This window comes from Aedes albopictus, chromosome 1 (assembly GCF_035046485.1).
Source record: "Aedes albopictus strain Foshan chromosome 1, AalbF5, whole genome shotgun sequence".
NCBI classification, from domain to species: Eukaryota; Metazoa; Arthropoda; class Insecta; order Diptera; family Culicidae; genus Aedes; species Aedes albopictus.
Window position 1 is genome coordinate 191,021,674 of NC_085136.1, and position 19,153 is coordinate 191,040,826.

Here is a 19,153-nt window from a genome sequence, read left to right on the forward strand (position 1 = left end):
TTTTGTATAATTTGCTGTTTGAGAAGCAGATGAGTTTTACTCATGGCGACTTGACAGTTTCACGAATTAGCTACATGGGTCTCCCCCAGGGTTCATGTCTAAGCCCCCTTCTTTACAATTTATATGTTAGAGACATAGATGATTGTCTCATGGAAAATTGCACGTTAAGACAGCTTGCGGATGACTGTGTTGTTTCTATAACGGGATCAATAGCAGTCGATCTGCAAGGACCACTACAGGATACTTTGGACAATTTGTCTACTTGGGCTCTCAAGCTGGGTATCGAATTCTCTCCGGAGAAAACTGAGATGGTTGTCTTTTCTACAAAACACAAACCGGCAAAGTTTCCGCTCCATCTGATGGGTAAGACAATCACTCATAGCATGTCTTCTCAATATCTCGGCGTCTGGTTCGACTCCAAATGCACCTGGGGAAAGCACATTGTGTATCTGATACAGAAATGCCAAAAGCGAATCAACTTTATGCGAACTATTACCGGAACATGGTGGGGAGCACATCCGGAAGATCTGATCAGGCTGTACCAAACAACCATTCTGTCGGTTTTAGAATACGGTAGCTTCTGTTTTCAATCCGCGGCGAAAACACACTTGCTGAAGCTTCAACGGGTTCAGTACCGTTGTCTTCGGATCGCGTTAGGTTGCATGAACTCAACTCACACTATGAGTTTAGAGGTACTCGCTGGTGTACAGCCTCTGACAGACCGCTTTGCGGAGTTATCGTTCCGGTTCCTCATCCGATGCGAGGTTGTGAATCCATTGGTCATAGAAAATTTCGAAAAGCTGCTCGAACAGAACCCTCAAACTCGTTTTATGAGTGTGTACTACTGGTACATGACGCTGGAGGTAAGCCCATCTCCGGTTAACACCAATCGTGACAACTTCTCAAACTTCGACAGCTCCTCAGTGGATTTTGATCTCTCTATGAAGGATGAGATCACCGGTATTCCGGAATCTTTTCGTTCCGTAGGTATTCCACAGATCTTTGCAAGTAAGTTCGGGCATGTTAGCGGGGACAGACAGTTCTTCACAGACGGTTCGAAAATCGATGACCAAAGTGGTTTCGGTGTCTACAACGAATTTCATAGCGCCACCTACATGCTTCAAAAGCCATGTTCGGTATACATTGCTGAGCTAGCGGCTATATACTACACCTTAGAGTACATTCGCACTCTTCCACCTGAGCACTACTTCATTTTTACCGACAGTCTAAGCTCTCTGGAGGCTGTTCGGTCAATGAAACCGATGAAGCACTCAGCGTACTTCCTGAATGGAATACGCCAAGTCTTGAGTGCTTTGTCCAAACGCTCATACATCATCACCATAGCTTGGGTCCCTTCACATTGCTCAATTCCGGGCAATGAGAAAGCGGACTCTCTGGCTAAGGTGGGCGCTAGCGGAGGCGATATTTACGAGCGTCAAATCGCCTTCGACGAATTTTTTGCATTGGCCCGTCAGGAGACCTTGATCAGCTGGCAACACAAATGGAGAGATGGAGAGATGGGTAGATGGTTGCACTCCATCATTCCACAGGTGTCGAAGAAGCCATGGTTCAAAGGGTTGGATTTAGGCCGCGATTTCATTCGTGTAATGTGTCGGCTGATGTCCAACCACTATTTGTTGAATGCACATACCTTCCGTATTGGGCTCTCAGAAAGCAATCTCTGTGTCTGTAGCGTAGCTTACCAGGATATCGAACATGTCGTGTGGCAATGCAATGAGTATCGTGAGGTCAGATCTGAGCTGCATGAAATTCTCCGGGTCCGAGGAAAACAACAGAAACCCGTTAGAGAAGGGTTGGCAGGACTTGATTTGGAATACATGAACCTGATTTACCAGTTTTTGAAACGTGTTGATGTCAGAGTTTGATGTAGTACGTTCCTTGTTTTCGTCGTCCGCCTTTTGGTTTTGTTGTTCGCCCCTGTCTGTCGTCACCCCCCTTCCGTTTGTCCTCTTCTTGTCGTTTTCTACCGATAAAGTCCTTTTTTTTGGTTCCGTTACAGATATGGACAATTTGTCCCATCAATGTTTTAGTATAAGTTAGCAAATAATTTAGTTTTAAACCCATAAATCCCTCCTTCCCAATTTTATTTTTTTTTCTCAATCCTTAACCTCGAAACAGCCGCGAGTACTTCGGCTTCCCAAACTAACATAGCTTAAGGCAGTAATAAATTGTAAAATGTAAAATCATTGTAAAAAAACAAAAAAACAAAAGATTTCGGCTCAGTTATGCTCATGTGGCGCCCGAGCCTTCCAAATAAACGAATAAGTAAAAAAAAAATAAAAAAAATTTGGGTGTTAATGAATTAAACCTCTTTCCGGTGATCTCCAAAGTTTGTTAAGCTACATGTAAAGTTTCGGAAATAATATATTATTAAGCTTGTTAGATGATGTATGTCCTACATGGAAGGATAGCTGAACCCATTTTGTTTCATCCAGCGCCATAACCACTTTGAAAACCATAACATACATACTGCCGTTCTACGCATAATTGTCCCATGTTATATGGGCTTCCTATATAACATGGGACAAACGGGCGTAGAACGGCAGCATATGCAAATCAAACTTTTATCAAAACACAACTCACATTTTTGCTGGATTTAACAATTTTATCTCCTCCTTTGTGCCAGGTGATGGTTGCCGCCGGTCGGGAGCCTGAGCTTTTGCATTCGATGTCGTAATGCTTGTCAGCAGACACAAATTTCTCCTTCACCATGATGTGCACGGCCACCGGTTTCACTGTATGAACGAAATAGAAGAGTAGATCATAGAGATCCGGACAGGATACAGAAATTATTTCATCGCCATTCAAAACCGGTCAGCGTGGGATTGGAGAGTGCAACACTTACGATTAACGTCCAGCACCACAACCTTGTTATTCGGAGGCGTCAGATTGGTGTTGCTTGCCACGCACATCAATCGAGCGTCCAGATGTTGCCGCCCAATGTTCGGATATGAGAGATGGTTGACGGTCGTACCGTCCGGTCGCGTTTCGAACGACTCGTCTATCACCATGTTGTCCAGGTACCATGTCACATTCGGTCGGGGTCGCCCTGATGAACCGCAAGTAAGAGAGTGAATATATTTTAGCAAATAGTTACATGAATTTCCTGGTCGGCGCAGGTTTGTAGATAATCAAACAACCAAAATGGAAAACTTTGTCTGCGTTTATGAAAGCCAATGGGAAAAGTTCACAATTTTGACTATTCAAACCACTGTGCCCAAGGATCACTTACCTCCTTTCACCTCACAGACCAGCTGTATATCGCTGCCTTCGCTGTACGGTTCAACAGTGTTGGTCTTCTCCCGTCGCCTGGCGTCGTAGATAACGGGCCGATCCGGCGGAACTGAAAATAGAACGGGTTGAAACGCTCGAATAACTTGGCCTTTATAACATGGAATGTAAGGGTTGCGTTTATTGAGCTAGTGGGAATTCCATAAGCGCCACATAGGTTATAATTGTAACCTACGTGCACTTTCGAGTGAGTGTCCCTCGTGATGATAATTAAGGCAACGATGGAAATCCTCCCGCTTGTTAAACATTGAGCGTTTTATGTGAATGGCAGCATTTCGTCCCAACCACATTCATATGTTTGCTATTCATACCCGGACCTGGCAACCGTATGAAAGCTCTTGAAGCCAACAGCAATTACAAGCTGGAGGAGGAACTCTACATGAAAAATTGCAGTTAATTGTAGGAGGAACGACACACGCTGTTTCATCCATACTCATTATGTCTGCCCCTTGTCTAACCTGTCACATCCGATTTAGCTCTGGCGTCATGTCATTAAATCAACTATAGCGAGCTCTTTCTGCAGGGTGTAAATGGGTACTCTATTCCTGATTTACGGCGAACATTGTACGATGTATCAGAATTCGGATCAAATTCGTTGAAGAGAGATGGGAATGTTGTACAAGAGATTTTTATTTCATACTCATGTTTTCTGTACCAAAACTCTTCAACTCTATTTTTGCAATTTTATAACGACCCAAAGCACTGGCATTGGCTGTTTTTGATTGTGAGGACACATCCTCGCTGGTTGTAATTGACGCTAGGTTGCGTCAGTTATACGGTGAGCATTGAAAAAAAAAAAATGAAAATTGATTGATCACCCGTAGTGGCTACTCCAGTATCGCCAGACCAGCTACGCTCACCCAAGGAACCAATGATAGCTGCTCAGGACCAATAAGCATCTGCAGTGTGTGAGGTATTGATCATCTTCTATGTTTAAGCGGCAATGGCGCCTGCTACGTCAGATTGCAGCTCAATAATGAGGGATGCAGAGAAAAATGATGATATGTAGTAATCGCCACACCGTTTGCCAAACAAGCAAGTGAATAGGGTCTGGGACTATTTGGGCAGGAGCACCTATTTTGGGCACTTGCTGTTATTACTCAGTCAATTTCAAACCGATTGACTTGAATTTATGTACATGGATAGATACTGTGCGTATCTGATCGTGTTTCAAAAATCAAGTCACTCGGTTCAAAATTGACTGAGTTATAGCAGCAAGTGCCCAAAATAGGTGCTAATGCCGAAATGGTCCCAGACCCTATTTGATTACATATACGCATACAAATTTCAAGCCAGATGCCTCAGCTCCGTATTGATCAAACGTATTGATCACTTACGGTATCTTCAAGATTACCAATATCAACAACTTTAACTCCATAGTCAAACTAAAGTTGACTTCACTGGCTCGACTAACACTGTCGTCAAAATAAATGATTGAACGAACACTATTTGGAAAGCGAAGAAAAACTAATAATCCTTAAAATCGGTTCACGTACCACCATCAATCATACAAAATTGATAACATGGTAAGCGTATCCATGTGAACAAAAATAGGATAAACCATATTTTCCTGATAAACTTTAATGACACTCATCGACCGAACGAAGCTGGAATATACGCTCGGAAGGCAACACAGCAAAAATCACGTTTGGAGCAACATACATATATGGGTGGGTAGCTACGGAAACGGAAAGCTCATTGAGCTGAACCAAATAGAATCAATACCAGTCGTCTGTGCAGGAGACGACGAGGACGACGACGACGTTCACTACTAAACTAGTAATGGCAGCAAAGATCCAGATAAGACAATTTTACGACGATGATGCTAAATCCATTCCAGCAGAAATCAACTCCATGCCATTTTCATCTCGTTTGCTTTTCCAGCAAACAGAGTCGGTTGATTGGCGTAACTGGAACGCAGTGGGTTGAGAGTGCTGTGCCAACCATGGCTATCCACCTGAACCGACTCTGGTTCGGTTTGCACAGGTAGAATACACTCACTGTATTGTGGCTATTCTGCTTGTACTATCTTCATCAATCTTTTAGTTGTCTCGATAACACAAGCCAAGCACGTTCAGTTCGAAAGGTGGGTCGGTAACAAACTCAAGTTCCGCAACTCGTGTTCACCGAAGCGAGCTATTACATACAATTGCATTTATCTCCAAATGAAGATATTTACCGTCCTCCCTCCTGTCTTTGTTTATCTTCGCTCTACAGTTTCGAACAAATTCGCTTTTCTTTGAATTTATTTGCCATGCTTGTGCTTAAGAGCATTGATTCCTAAGGCAAGGCACGTCTGTCTGTGTGACTGACGGAACGAAAATTGTTACTTCCACGAGACCACCATCGCCGTCGCGTCGTCCCACAGGTGGAGGAAAAAAATCCAAGGATTCAGTACCATTTGCATCCAGTATCGACAATTCTTCTGGGAAGTTGTTAAAATGTTTCACAACAAGCCAGTCATTCAAAAATAGGCATGAAAACAAATTAAGGAACCCCGCGAGACTGCGTACTGTACAACTGGCGGTTGGATTTCTCCTTCCCAAATATGTTTCATGAAAAAAATAAACGAGCGTAAACTTTTTTTCTATTGGGGTCCTTTGCCGTTTGTAACATAAACAAGTAGGTACTGCTTGTTGGTGTGCTCTACGCAATTGATGGATAGGGGTTTTCCTCTTAACGCGATCGACAAAATATTCTATACTTGGAGACTTATCGACGCAATGGTGACAGTTAGGCGGGTATGGTATGTAGTGTGCTGACGACGCCAAGATGCCCTTTATAGATCTAAGTTCTGGAGATCTGAAAAAAAGCAGAGTGCAACAGTATCGTAAATACTTCGTTACAAACCTTTAATCCTAAAAACATGAAAGAGCTTTTTGCTTTCGTCACCCAATCAGCGAAGTTGTCTATCCCGAAATGCTTATTTATTTATTTATTTCCCACGTCTTCAACATACAATGTTGTACAGACTGAATAACTTAAACTTAATGCCATTTAACATAAACTATTCACAGTTACATAATACGTGTAAAACATTAAGATCATCAAAACCTTTAATTCAATTACAGAAACATAACAACATAACTCAATTGCACTTACTTAAACATTAAGGAAATTATTAGCATTCCACAAACATCAGGCTTATTCAATAAAATTATCACTTCAATGGTTTCCATGCTTTGGAAGAGCAACAACGAAATTCTCTAAACCTTATTCCAGGCGGCCAAGTCGACGAAAGCATGGCCATGTTCTTGTATTTCGTTTTCAACATGACTTTAAATGAAATATAATCTAATAAACTACAGTCCATGCGACTCGAAACAAGCTTTACAACGTTAACGTTCTGTTCAAAAGGGACTCCAAGGCATCGATATACCAATATCCGCACATCATTCTCCGAAGTGTTGCAATCGATGTTTGTAAGTAGTAATGGGAACGAACGATCCTCATCACCAAGCTCATCACTACTTGTTTTCTTCGTCATACACTGTGCGGCGTGATCACGTTCTGACTCATTCTTGCTGCTGTCGTATGTTCTATCCGTCGGCGCTTCAGATACAATCGGCGTAGAATATAGAATAGCAGGAGACGAAACATGCACGGTGAGTTGTTGTAGTTTTTCCATTATTAACAGAACTTGGCATTTCAGCTCGGTCAAGTTTTGTTCAATTGCATTCGTTTCGAGAGACGTGGATGTGTTGTGCTTAGCATTTTGCCGCCAATCGTTGAAGCTAGGTCGACACTCTTCGCAAATCCACACAAAGCCTTGTGAAATCGCACGTTGTTGTTCCCTACTCATTCCAATGCAAGAGAGATGAAATGAGTTGCCACACGGACCACCACACACAACACCGCATTCCAAATTGTATATACAAATCGCGCAACTTTTGCAATATACCGTATCGCTATTCGTAGAATTTGAGTTCATCATTTCAGCTTAATTAAGCGAATTTCACGTGTATTCCACAATAATTCGACGGATCCCAGCGTTAATTTTGAATACGCAGCAGTTTTAACGATTTTAGGCGCGAAGGAAGTCACAGATTACACAAATATTTCGGCGATCGAGACGCGAGCAAACAAAGTTGTTCAGAAAGTGGTGATTTCGTCACTCAGCGCTGAGGACGACGGACATACGAGCACGCCGGCGTAAATATTGACAATTCATTCGTAGTATCTGTTGAAAGTCTACGGTTCACAGTTCAATCTACAGTTTAAATTTTGTATTGAAAAAGTCAACGAGGGGAGAGGGGTGTATAAGATGCCTGAAAACGAGTCTGCGTCAGTCCTTCCATTCCTTCAATTCGGCTACTGTTTGTGAAACATCTTCGTTGAACGGTGCAAAAGCCATCTTTGCTGAATTCGGTTGCTGGTCTAAGTTCTGGTTGCTATAGCACAGTATACTGTTCGGTGTCCTCCTCCTCAGCATCAGTAAACTTCTCCTCAGATATCTCGACTTGGTTTACTTCTTCTTCCTTAGGCTCGGGACGGACTACCACCTTTTCTTCATCATCTTCAGAGGGCTAATTCTCATCATCAACCCTAATTCCAATTCGTTTTCTTTTCGTTCTGTAACAAAGTTACAAAATACCGTTGTCCATCGTAGGTGGATTTATCCATGCACTAGTTTATTTATGTGGCCTACTTGATCTTGCATTGCATATCAAGATACTTCTTACATGACTGTTTGCCCGATAAATAACTTTCGTCTGACCCCAGAGTGCGGTCAGTTGGGCCCGTTGGCACAGCGATCGAGTGTACTTCGACGAAAGATTAGTTGCTTTAATGCCAGTAAAAGGATAAAAGGTTTAATTGACCCCCATTGTGAAACAATTGATTAAGCGGCTCCGTAAAGTCTTGTAGGCGATAAATAAACGAAATAGAAAAAAAAAAGGAACAATCGTTTTGCAAGCTGGTAACGATCGATCGCGTAGCGGCGCGCACTATTAGCCAAGAAAACATCCGGAAGCCTTTAAAAGGCGAGCAATACCCTCTCAAGCGCCAAGCAAAAATTCTAAACCACAACCTAAATCACTGCAGTTTGTCAACGGCACGTGGCCAGATAGTGACGCAAATGTTTACGATATCTTCCCGGAAATAGCAGTGGGCGCAGATTCGGATTTTTCGTATGAAGAGCTACACTATAGAAAATCGATGAACTGGAAGCTAAATGTTGCGCGCTCTCGAAGCCGACAAGTTCCGCCGATCACGTGATAAATTTCTAGCATCAGGATGGTGACAAAACGATCAACAATGAGCGCACTGCAAACACCGTTGTCTTCGGTGACTATTGTGACATCAGTGCGAACAAAATGGCCAACTAACTGGATTCCAATTTGCAGTCCAGTGATCACAAGAAAGCATCTCAGGAGCTGCATAAAAACTTCACAGCGACTCAGGTTGGCTTTTAGTTTCACGAACAACGAGAAACCATGATGACATGTATTTAAAATGAACAATTTGCTTTGTGATTGAGTTGGCCCTGAGCCATCAATGTTTGTGCCGAAATAGTAGTTTACAGCACGAGTCGTACACTTATCCAACGAGGCTTGCTTATCCTTGGATATTTTTTCATGGATGCTTATCGAAAAACTTTTTGCAGGAAATAATGTAAAAATTTCATTGCAAACTTATCTAGATAAGTATTTTTATCAAAAGTTATAGGGGTATTCTAGTTATCCACTTCATCCAATACACACGCTCGCCTGTTTCGAAGTGGTGCCTGCTGGAATTCTTTTGAACTCTCGTCATGTTGTGACCACGAGGGAAACGCATCAAAGTAAAGTAGGTCCTCATTCTCTTATGGGTTTAAATATTTGTTACAATTATAAGACAGAATAATTGTTTGATGTGTTGTCAGTTTATTTTTTAATCTTCAATCACTTAACCTAATTTACAACTCTTTTTGTCCACTAGGGCACTGCGTGAGCGATTCTAATTGGTGACTGCATTCACACTTTGTACAGCGCCTAAATGTATTCTATTCTAATTCTGCTATATCGAACTGGTTGCCTTCTCAAACACCCCCTCCCACCATTAACCCTTACGTAATTAATGGACTGCCCCTTTTGTGCTGCTGTCACTTTTCTACCCTGTCCATGGTAGAAAGATGAGCACAAGGATGTTGATGCGTGGCTCTTGTTCCTTTTCCAGTCCGATTGGGGGGTCCATTATGAGTTGCCGTTTAGTCGATATCCAAGTCTCCGAGTCCGTTGGAGCATATGCTCATTAGTCCCATAAATTTTATGCACATTTTTAGGGCTCTGTAAAAATAGAGGCCCATTAAATGCAATCCCACTTTGATTGCTAACTTTTAGGCCATTTCGGGCAGCGATCAAGTACTAGAGTTATAAATCTTTCCCTGTCACGGACTTCAAGTTATTGAGCTCAAGTATCGAACCCCGAAACGGGATGCCCGATTAGGATTGGTTTTCCTAGACAAAACCAAGCTACGAACACAGCAACAAAAGCTGGGAACTAAAAGGCAAACTGCCACCTAAAATACATTTTCAGGATGACTGATGGATCCAAACCAAACATTTATGTTATGTGTTGTGTTGCGTCAACTTGTGATGTCTCTTATTTGTGTATTTGTAAGGTTCTATGTGTCGTGATATACAGGGTGTTAGGTTCCTGAGTGCAAACTTTTTAAAGGGTGATAGAGGACAATAAATAGTGTAAAAAATTGTTCTACTCATATGGTCAAATCTCAACCGTTACGTAGTTATTGAACTTCCTATGTTTTTGACTCTTATTACCTTAACTGGCTATAACTTGAAAATGGTCAAACTTATCGCAGTTTTTTTACAAAGATTATTAAAAATTTCTATCAGATGGCATCTTTGAATCGATTGGTTTAGTCAAATAACTAAGTTTTCTAGAGCAAATAGCTAAAAAGTAGTGTGTTTTAATTTGTTTTTGTCGATTATCTTTGAAAAATGCGTAATAATTTAAAATTCTTTCTTAAGCAAAGTTGTGGTTCCTGTTCCACTCTACAACTCGTTCTTTGACACCAAACTTCTATCTGTAATCGTTTTCTTGCAATTTCGATTTAAACATCGCATTTCAGATCATAAATTTGCAACTGTCATGGCAACGGGCATGGTAAGCACTTTTTTGCGCACTGTGTCGCACATTTTAATCAAAATTGCAAGAAAACGATAAGACCTAGAAGTTTGGTGTCAAAGAACAAATTGTAGAGTGTAACAGCGTCCACAACTTTGTCAAAGAAAGGATTTTAACTTATTACGCATGTTTCAAAGATAATTGACAAAAACAATTTAAAACACACTACAGGGTGAGTGCGGTAATTTTGCACTAACCTTCAAACAGGAATATTTCATCAAAGGGTTGCAATAAAAATATAAATCCCACATCATCAAATGCACCATATTTCTAGTGAACTGTGAAAAATATAAAACCATTAATAATCAAAAACGTGGTTGTATGAGAAAATATTTTCAGATCCTATGTTTTACACTAGCGCGCCCAATAACATTTCGGGTTCTACTATTTGTTGTGTAAATAAGACGAAATCAGTAAAATGTAATGTGTAAAAGCCCGATAATGATACACGAGACGTAATGATACAGATATGCTTCAAAAATTATAATTTAATTAATTTTGACGTGGTGATTTTAACACATTATCGAACAGCATCAATAAAAACTGGTTGTTTTTTCGATACACTAAGTCTAGGGTACAACTTTTTTTTTAGCAAGCATCGGATCACTTGGCGGTCTTCAACAAAGATGTTCCGCATAGAATTCCCTATAATAATACTAAAAATAAGGGTTATTGAACGCTTCCAGTGCCATCTAGTGGCATAAAACTAAAACTATGCCATTCCTGCACATATTTGTACCAGTTTTACCATATAAACTTCAGACTAGTCGAGCGATACCTAAGACCTTATCAATACAGCTCAAATTTGTGCTGTAGCTTATGGGAGTCTAAAACAGCAAACTGAGGTGGTCAGACTTAGGATATTTTAGTTTTAAATTTTCTCATAAATGTTTGAGCAGCCCTAGCAGAATCCCATTGCTCAAAATTGAATTTCCGACTTCTTCCAGTTATTTCTCCGCTATCTTCCATTCCAGCGATGTAGTTTTTTGTAGGTAACAAGCCTATGGAATCTCCCAACTACACTGAAAAAATCAGCTTCATAGCGTTCTTGACAGCTGAGAAAATTGCAGATAGTATGCAGCTGCTCCATATATTTATACTCAAGTTATTCGCATTTTCGTCTTCTAGAAACCTCTTTTTCAAATTTATGGGATATTTTTTGAACGGCACACATAACGATGATACCCTTGGAGCTCCTCGTACAAAAAAATATTCTAGTTTTACCTAAAATAACACAATTGTTGACCAAAATATAGAGAACAACACTAAAACGGACTTGCAGCGGTTCTCAGGATCGTTCAAAGAAGGTTATCGATATTAGGACCACTTTTTTCTTCCTAAATCATTGAAATAATCGCAATTGTTCGCAAAAAAAAAAAACATTTAGTATGGATCTATTGTCGGATTATTTTTAAAGCGTGTTTTATGATTACGATATGATTTAGTGCAAAAATATCGCACGCACCCTGTATTTTTAGCTATTTTGCTCTAGCAAACTTAGTTATTCAACTAAACTAATCGATTCAAAGATGTCATTTGATAGAAAACTCAATAATCTTTCAAATAAGGATAAAAAAAAACTGCGATAAGTTTGACCATTTTCAAGCTATAGCCAGTTGAGGGAATAAGAGTCAAAAACATGGGAAGTTCAACAACTACGTAACGGTTGAGATTTGACCATATGCGTAAAACAATTTTTGTCACCATTCATGGTCCTCTATCACCCTTTAAAAAGTTTGCACTCATGAACCTAACACCCTGTATGTTAATCCTTCTATAATAATTTATTTTCTTTTATTTTTGTAACTTGGCGCCGAACTCTTCATCGAGTCGATACTGAAGTATCTCCTGAACCGCACAAAAGTGCAAGTGTGGACATACCTAGCTTCAAGTAAAAATACAAGTGGTTAAAATAAATAAAGTGCATTTTCGTAGCTTGGACGCACACGGGTACAACTTCAAACTTATTTGAAAATACTCTAACTCTGTTAAATAAATTCATATCATAAAATTTGTATACATTTTAAAATCAGAAAATATTGTAATAATTTGATTCTTTTTGTAAAAAAATAATCAAACATGTTAACCAATAGTACTCGACCTGTTCTCCAAACTTTCATGGTTAAATATCATGTAAGCGTAACTAATAGGTTCAAATATATCAATTGAAAATAACACTCAAACGGCACATAAAATTAATTGACAGAAAGAAAATAAAACTGGTAACATCTGCCTGAACACGCCCGTGATCATGTTGTTTCTCTCATGTGTATCGAACACCTTTTAATATTATATGTCCTGTTTTAAGCTCACTTCGATTAACTTGTTCAGAGTTTAGAGAATGTTGCTCCTGTTGGGGTTTCCTTACCTACTACTGTGAAGTTAATTTTAACATTCCGGGTGGGCGAGTTGCGAAAATCCACCCGGCACCGGTAAACTCCTTCGTCGGTGAGTTTCAGGTCGTCCACTAGCAGCTGTGCCGGATGGCTCGTCGCCCGGAAGAATGCCCGCTTGCCGAAATACTTCTCGGACGAGAACAACCGTGCTTGGGCAATCTGGCGGCCTCGGATGTCGAAGTTGTAAAGCGGTTCGTTGTCCTCTTCCTTGAACCACAGCACCATGTACACGGCATCGTCTCGCTCCAACGGTCGGATGTCGCACGGAAGGCTGGCCTGCTTGCCGAGCACACCACTCACCATGGTAATGGGAACTGCGGAAGGAGAAACAAAAGGAGGCAGCTATCAGCTTACAAGTGTTTGTTTATTTTTGTTGCAGCAATGAATAGAATTTACTTAAATGTGGTGTATGAATTGTAATTGCATTTGACAACTGCAATTTTTAATTGCAGTTAAATTGAAATGAATAATTAAAACAATATAAATATAGGAGTCACCATTGAATGAATTAGTATAATGTAACTGTTCTCTACCATCATGAACATCGAATCCGCTATCGATGATCCAAAACCTCATCCACTAGACTAACAGGAGACCCAATGTGAAAAATACGGTATCGAAAAATTAGACCCCCCTGAATAGAGAAGATGTGTTTGTCTATTGGGACCAATGCATAACTTATTCAGGGAGCTTTCACAACTCCCCACAAATCCATTATTGCTCATAAATATCTAACAAGGAAATTACCTTCTACACACCAACCGGTGCCACGTACTCGCATCTGTCCAGACTCCTCCAGAAGCGAGTCACTGTCAGAAGAAGATGATCCTCTATGTATATAGCGCATATCTACTTTAATTCGATATCGTAAATCTACGAAATTGGAAGCAAAGTTCAGCGAGGCAGATCCCTGTTCCGTTCGACCAAGGACGACGGCCGCCATGCTTGAGCTAATTCATATTTAATTATGTGAACAACTTGCTCTTTGCTCTTTTCGGATTCCACTGAAGCATTTCACACGGCTGCCGGATCCGGCTCCCGGTGAGTGAATTTTGCTCCAAGCAACCATTCCCTGCACCACCTTCTCCAAAATAGATGATTGTGTTCGTGTGATGAGGCTACTGGCGACAGCCGACGCTTTATGCTAATATAGAGGTAATCACTGCTGGACATGAATGATTGATGCCGTTTATTGTTCTGCAGTCCCCTCAGACACTTTCCGATGCGACACACAGGACGACGGGCGCTAAATGGAACTTGTCCCACAAGTAGTTTATGGAATTAATTTGTTGTAAGCCGAGAGCGAGAGAGGGGAGATTGTTTGAAATATTAATTGATTGCAGGAATGCAATTAACTGGGTGTATAACATGCTAATGATTAAATTAGAGCACTGAGCGCGGGCGTGCTATAATGGGAAATCACCGACTGCTGCAAATTGAGTGAAACGATCTGCGGTTGTTGTCAAGTGAGTGATTTTTTTTCTGGTTTGGTCACGCTATCATAAATGATTTAAAAATTGCATTAGTGCGTGTTAACATCATCAATTACGATGGTTGGAAGAATAATTCAAAAACCCATATGATAAGTGATGATGGCCCAAATCAGCGGTGTGATAATCGCACATATCTTCAGCAAGTCCACGCTCTGGGGGGACGGGATCGATTCCCAGTCGTTTCATAATTAAAAACCCTAATTAATCCACCTAGCGGTGATGGCGCCTTTCTCGTGCATTCGAAACCCCATTTCAATAAAACTCAAGCGAAATGTTTATGCACTTTTATACAATTAACAGAAATCCATTTCATGATACCAGAAATCATATCGTTTATCTGGATTTTAATGTTTGAGCCTCAAACTCTTAAGAAAAAGACGCTATCTTGAATTTGGACCAACATCTTGGATATTCAAGTCGCCATTTTTGGAATCCAGAAATCATCCCCATACCAAATATACCAAAAATGCATTATTTCAGGCCCTAAAACTCCATTAAAGAGCCGCGATTTTGAACTCGGAGCCGCCATATTAAGTTTTAGATCGCCATCTTGGATATCCTGATCGCCATTTTAGGAGTCCAGACATCTACCACATATCAAATATTCCCATATAGCATGCTTTAAGAGCCTAAATCTCTATTAAACAGCCGCCATATTAAATTTTGAGCAGCCACATTGAACATTTTTCTGCCATCTTGAATTTTGGGCCGACATCGTAGAGCTTTTGGTCTCCAGTGTTGATTTCCGCACAAAACTCGCCAACCATGCTAAAGGTTACAAAAATCGCCGCAGTTCGATGTATCGCATGATGGGGCTAGTTCAGTTTTATATACGGCCAGTTCTACCGGTGCTGGTCCGTATCACTGAAATGGCCATAACTTCGGAACGCCTTGGCTGATCTGGATCATTTTTAATAGCAAACAATTCCATTTAGATTCAAGATTCAAGATATATTCCGAAAAATCGGCCTATGGGAAGTGCCTTAAAAATGAGTGAACTTATTTTACGCACATACATACATCCATACATACAAACATTCATACATTACATACATACATACATACACACATACAGACATAATCTTAATTCGTTGAACTGAGTTGATTGGTATATGCGACTTGATCCTCCGAACCTTTTTTCGAAAAATCGATTTTTGAGTGAACATATAGTTTTTTAGTACACTAAGTGTACGAGAAAGGCAAAACACTACTTTCAAGCTTTTTAGCTTCAGTTATCTAACTAAACAAATAGATTCCAAGATCTTTTTTGGTAGAAAATTTAATAATCTTTCAAATGCGATAAGTTTGACCATTTTCAAGTTATAGTAAGTTTGAGACAAGCAAAGTCAAAAAAATGTAAAGTTCAATTACTACGTAACGGTTGAGATTTGACCATATGCGTAAAACATTTATTTCACCGGTCTGAACCTGTTTGCTTGCTAACGTTCATGAGGTTATCAAAAAATCCTAGCTTTGCTCTGTCGCATATATTTAGCCGCTTTCGGAGGGACACCCGGAACTGGTTACGGTACTACCGGCTGTCCCTAATGTGGTCCTAACCTATTTCTTTGATAACCAGTGATCAGGTTATCAGAAAAGCCGTTATTTGTTGTATCGCATGCATGGGTTTGGTACTCTTTTATATTTGGCCACATCCGTCGAGACCCCCGGAACCGGTTCCCAGAGATGCATTTTGAACGCTCATGTTCAATGAGCGTGCCAGAATTGTTCCCTTCGAGCTCTCGAGATCATGTTCAAAATTTTGAACACATTCTTGATTACTAGATTGAACACGGAGCGGTGTTTAAATTTTGACAGGTCAAATGCGTTTTGACTGGACTGGGAATTTGGAAGTCAGGGTTATTGATGAGAAAGGAAGATTGCAATGCTTTTGGATCATAGATTAGCGTGAGTAATTCATAAAAGAGCTTGGCTAAATATCCACGCCATAATATCGTTGACAACAAATAGATGTCCAGCAGAGCGTTAATGATTAATCATAAATTTAATCATGATTAATGATTAATGATTAAGATTAATCAAAATCATTAATCATAATCACAAAAAAATCTCATTTAATCATTAATCATTAATCTTAATCACACTGTTTTTGCAATCTAATCATTCATCAGTAATCATAATCATAAGAAAAAATATTAATCAATCATTAATCATTCATCACCAAAAATGATTCATCATATAAAATATATGATCTAATTTAAATTGGTTCAAATGCTCTTCTAAATAATACAATTTATGATTCTTTATCAAAAATCTCCCGGACAAAGCTACCTTTAACTTTCGAAACTTCAAAAACATATTAAACAATAAATATATTTTAATCATTTCCAGTTTTTTGTGATTGATTAATCTTGATTAATCATGATTTTTAATCAATGAGCCATTTTTAAACATTAATCATAATCAATAATCACAGATAAAACCAATTTTAATCATTAATCATAATCTTTAATCATCCTAAAAATCGAATTAATCATTAATCATAATCAATTATCACCAAAATTGGAATTTTAATCATCAATGATTAATCATGATTGAAATTTTTGTTAATCATGAACGCTCTGATGTCCAGGCCTAACCGGGATTCGGCTGGGTTAGTGAGGAGAGTCTTTCATTCATTTACAGGTAGGTTGCTCCCACAGAGCCCACGCATTATAGGCCGCAAATGCTCGAATAGTTAGGGACTCAAATCCATCGTGATTCGGTTCCATTGAGGAAAATATCGTCGAGCAAAACGTAAGCAGCAGCTACTAAAATAGTTGCAGTCTATGCAATGAATACTTTTCATATAGAAAAACGTTTTGTAGAGAGTTGGGCACATGAAGACATTCACAAACGGTAATCTGTAAAGTAGTGACAACTTTTGAATACATGAGACAGGCAGGGACCTGCAGGGACTAACCATTTCATTTTTATTTCTAAATTGCTTTTTTCACGGTTTGGCAGGGAAAATAACTAAAAGACTCAGAATGACACCAACGAATGGCTACGGCAGAAATGTGTTGCTACCTGTTGCTACTAGCTACGAAGTGCATTGTGATCAGGCACCTGAAAAGTTTGAACATGAACACGGCTCACGTGAGCACAGCTCTTGAACAGAACATGAACAGAACACGTTCAAATGCATCTCTGCCGGTTCCGGACAACTACCGGTTCAGACATGGTCTGATACTGTTTTCCTGCTAACCGTTCATCAGGTTATCGAAAATGCCGCTGTTTGATGTGTCGCATGCATGGGTTTGGTACTCTTTTAAATTTGGCCACTTCCGGTGGGACATCCGAAACCGGTTCCGGAACACTACCGGTTCAAATATGGTCTGATACTGTTTTTCTGCTTACCGTTTCTCAGGTTATCGAAAATGCCGCTGTTCGATGTGTCGCATGCATGGGTTTGATTCACTTTTATATTTGGCCATTTCCGGCGCGACACCCGGAACTGGTTCCGGAATACAACCGGCTGTCTCTAATGTGGTCCTAACCTATTTCTTTGATAGCCAGTCATCAGGTTATCAGAAAATCCGTTATTTGTTGTATCGCATGCATGGGTTAAGTACTCTTTTTTATTTGGCCACATCCGTCGGGACCCCCGGAACCGGTTCCGGAACACTACTGGTTCAGATATGGTCTAATGTTGTTTTCCTGCTAACCGTTCATCAGGTTATCGAAAATGCCGCTGTTTGATGTGTCGCATGCATGGGTTTGGTACTCTTTTATATTTGGCCATCTCCGGTGGGACATCCGGAAGCGGTTCCGGAACATTACCGGTTCAGATGTGGTCTGATACTGTTTTCCTGCTGACCGTTCATCAGATTATCGTAAATGCCGTGGTTTGATGGGTCGCATGCATGGGTTTGGTGCATGTTCATGTCTGGCCCCTTCCAGGGGTACCGATCCGGAACACCTAAATGGCCATAACTCCGGAACGGCTGGACCGATCCGAACCATTTTCAATAGGAAACAATGGGACCAGATTCTGCGTCGAATGAGCCGTTGATCGTTAAAATCGGTTGATATTTACTATCTAAAAGTGAGGTGACCTTTTTTTGTACACATACACACACACATACATACACACACACACATACACACACACAGACATCATCTCAAGGGGCAGCAGGGACAGGAGTCCAGGGGCCTGACGAACCCCCCCTTCTGCGAGTCGGGTGGAAGCTTGGGAATCTTCCCGAAGCGAAAACCGTTCACACACCCGTGTGAATTACCACCTTTGGCGCTTCCTTCGGGGAGTGACCGGGCTTCTGGTCTCCAGACAGCTCAAGAGGAGGATGCCTAGGATGTGGCGGGGGTTCAACAGTGGGCTCTGTTGGATTCCCATAAAAAGCCACACATCTGCAAGCAACTCCGTACAAGCGACCTGGTACCGCTTCCAAAGTGCCTTAGCCCAAACACCCGGCGTGCCAACCGGCACATTAGGATCGACGCCAGTAAGACCCTAATTATGGCAAACTGGCAGCACATGGACATGGACACGAGCAAGGAATACGTATATACTACCAAACGCTACAGAGCTGACAACCGTACTATTCCACTACCCTAGTAAGAATGGGTGACACCTTTCCGAAACGGCGAGTGGGCTAATGGTATGGTTGCCCCCGTCCCGTTAAAACCTTGGCAGGCCTCCAAGTACGTTCCGAACTCGGCACCTTAGCCGGTGGAAGTAGGCTCAGTTGAACATTCCTGACTAATGCCGATCTGGCTCTGAACACGGTTCCCCATAAAGGACCGTGTCAACCCTAGCATGGCCTCACTGCTTGCAAAGATCACCATGGGATCACGACGGCAACT

General features: G+C 40.8%; 1 protein-coding gene across 2 annotated transcripts in view; it reads right to left on the minus strand.

The window, feature by feature from the left end:
• LOC115257165 (hemicentin-1) overlaps positions 1-19,153 on the minus strand; it is a 499,013-nt gene that overhangs the window by 171,305 nt on the left and 308,555 nt on the right. For both annotated transcript variants that reach the window (XM_062846043.1, XM_062846044.1), the window contains 4 exons: positions 12,809-13,150; positions 3,254-3,364; positions 2,867-3,070; positions 2,605-2,756 (listed from right to left, as the gene is read on the minus strand). In XM_062846043.1, coding sequence (XP_062702027.1) covers positions 2,605-2,756; positions 2,867-3,070; positions 3,254-3,364; positions 12,809-13,150 — 809 coding nt within the window. The remainder of the gene's footprint in view (positions 1-2,604; positions 2,757-2,866; positions 3,071-3,253; positions 3,365-12,808; positions 13,151-19,153) is intronic.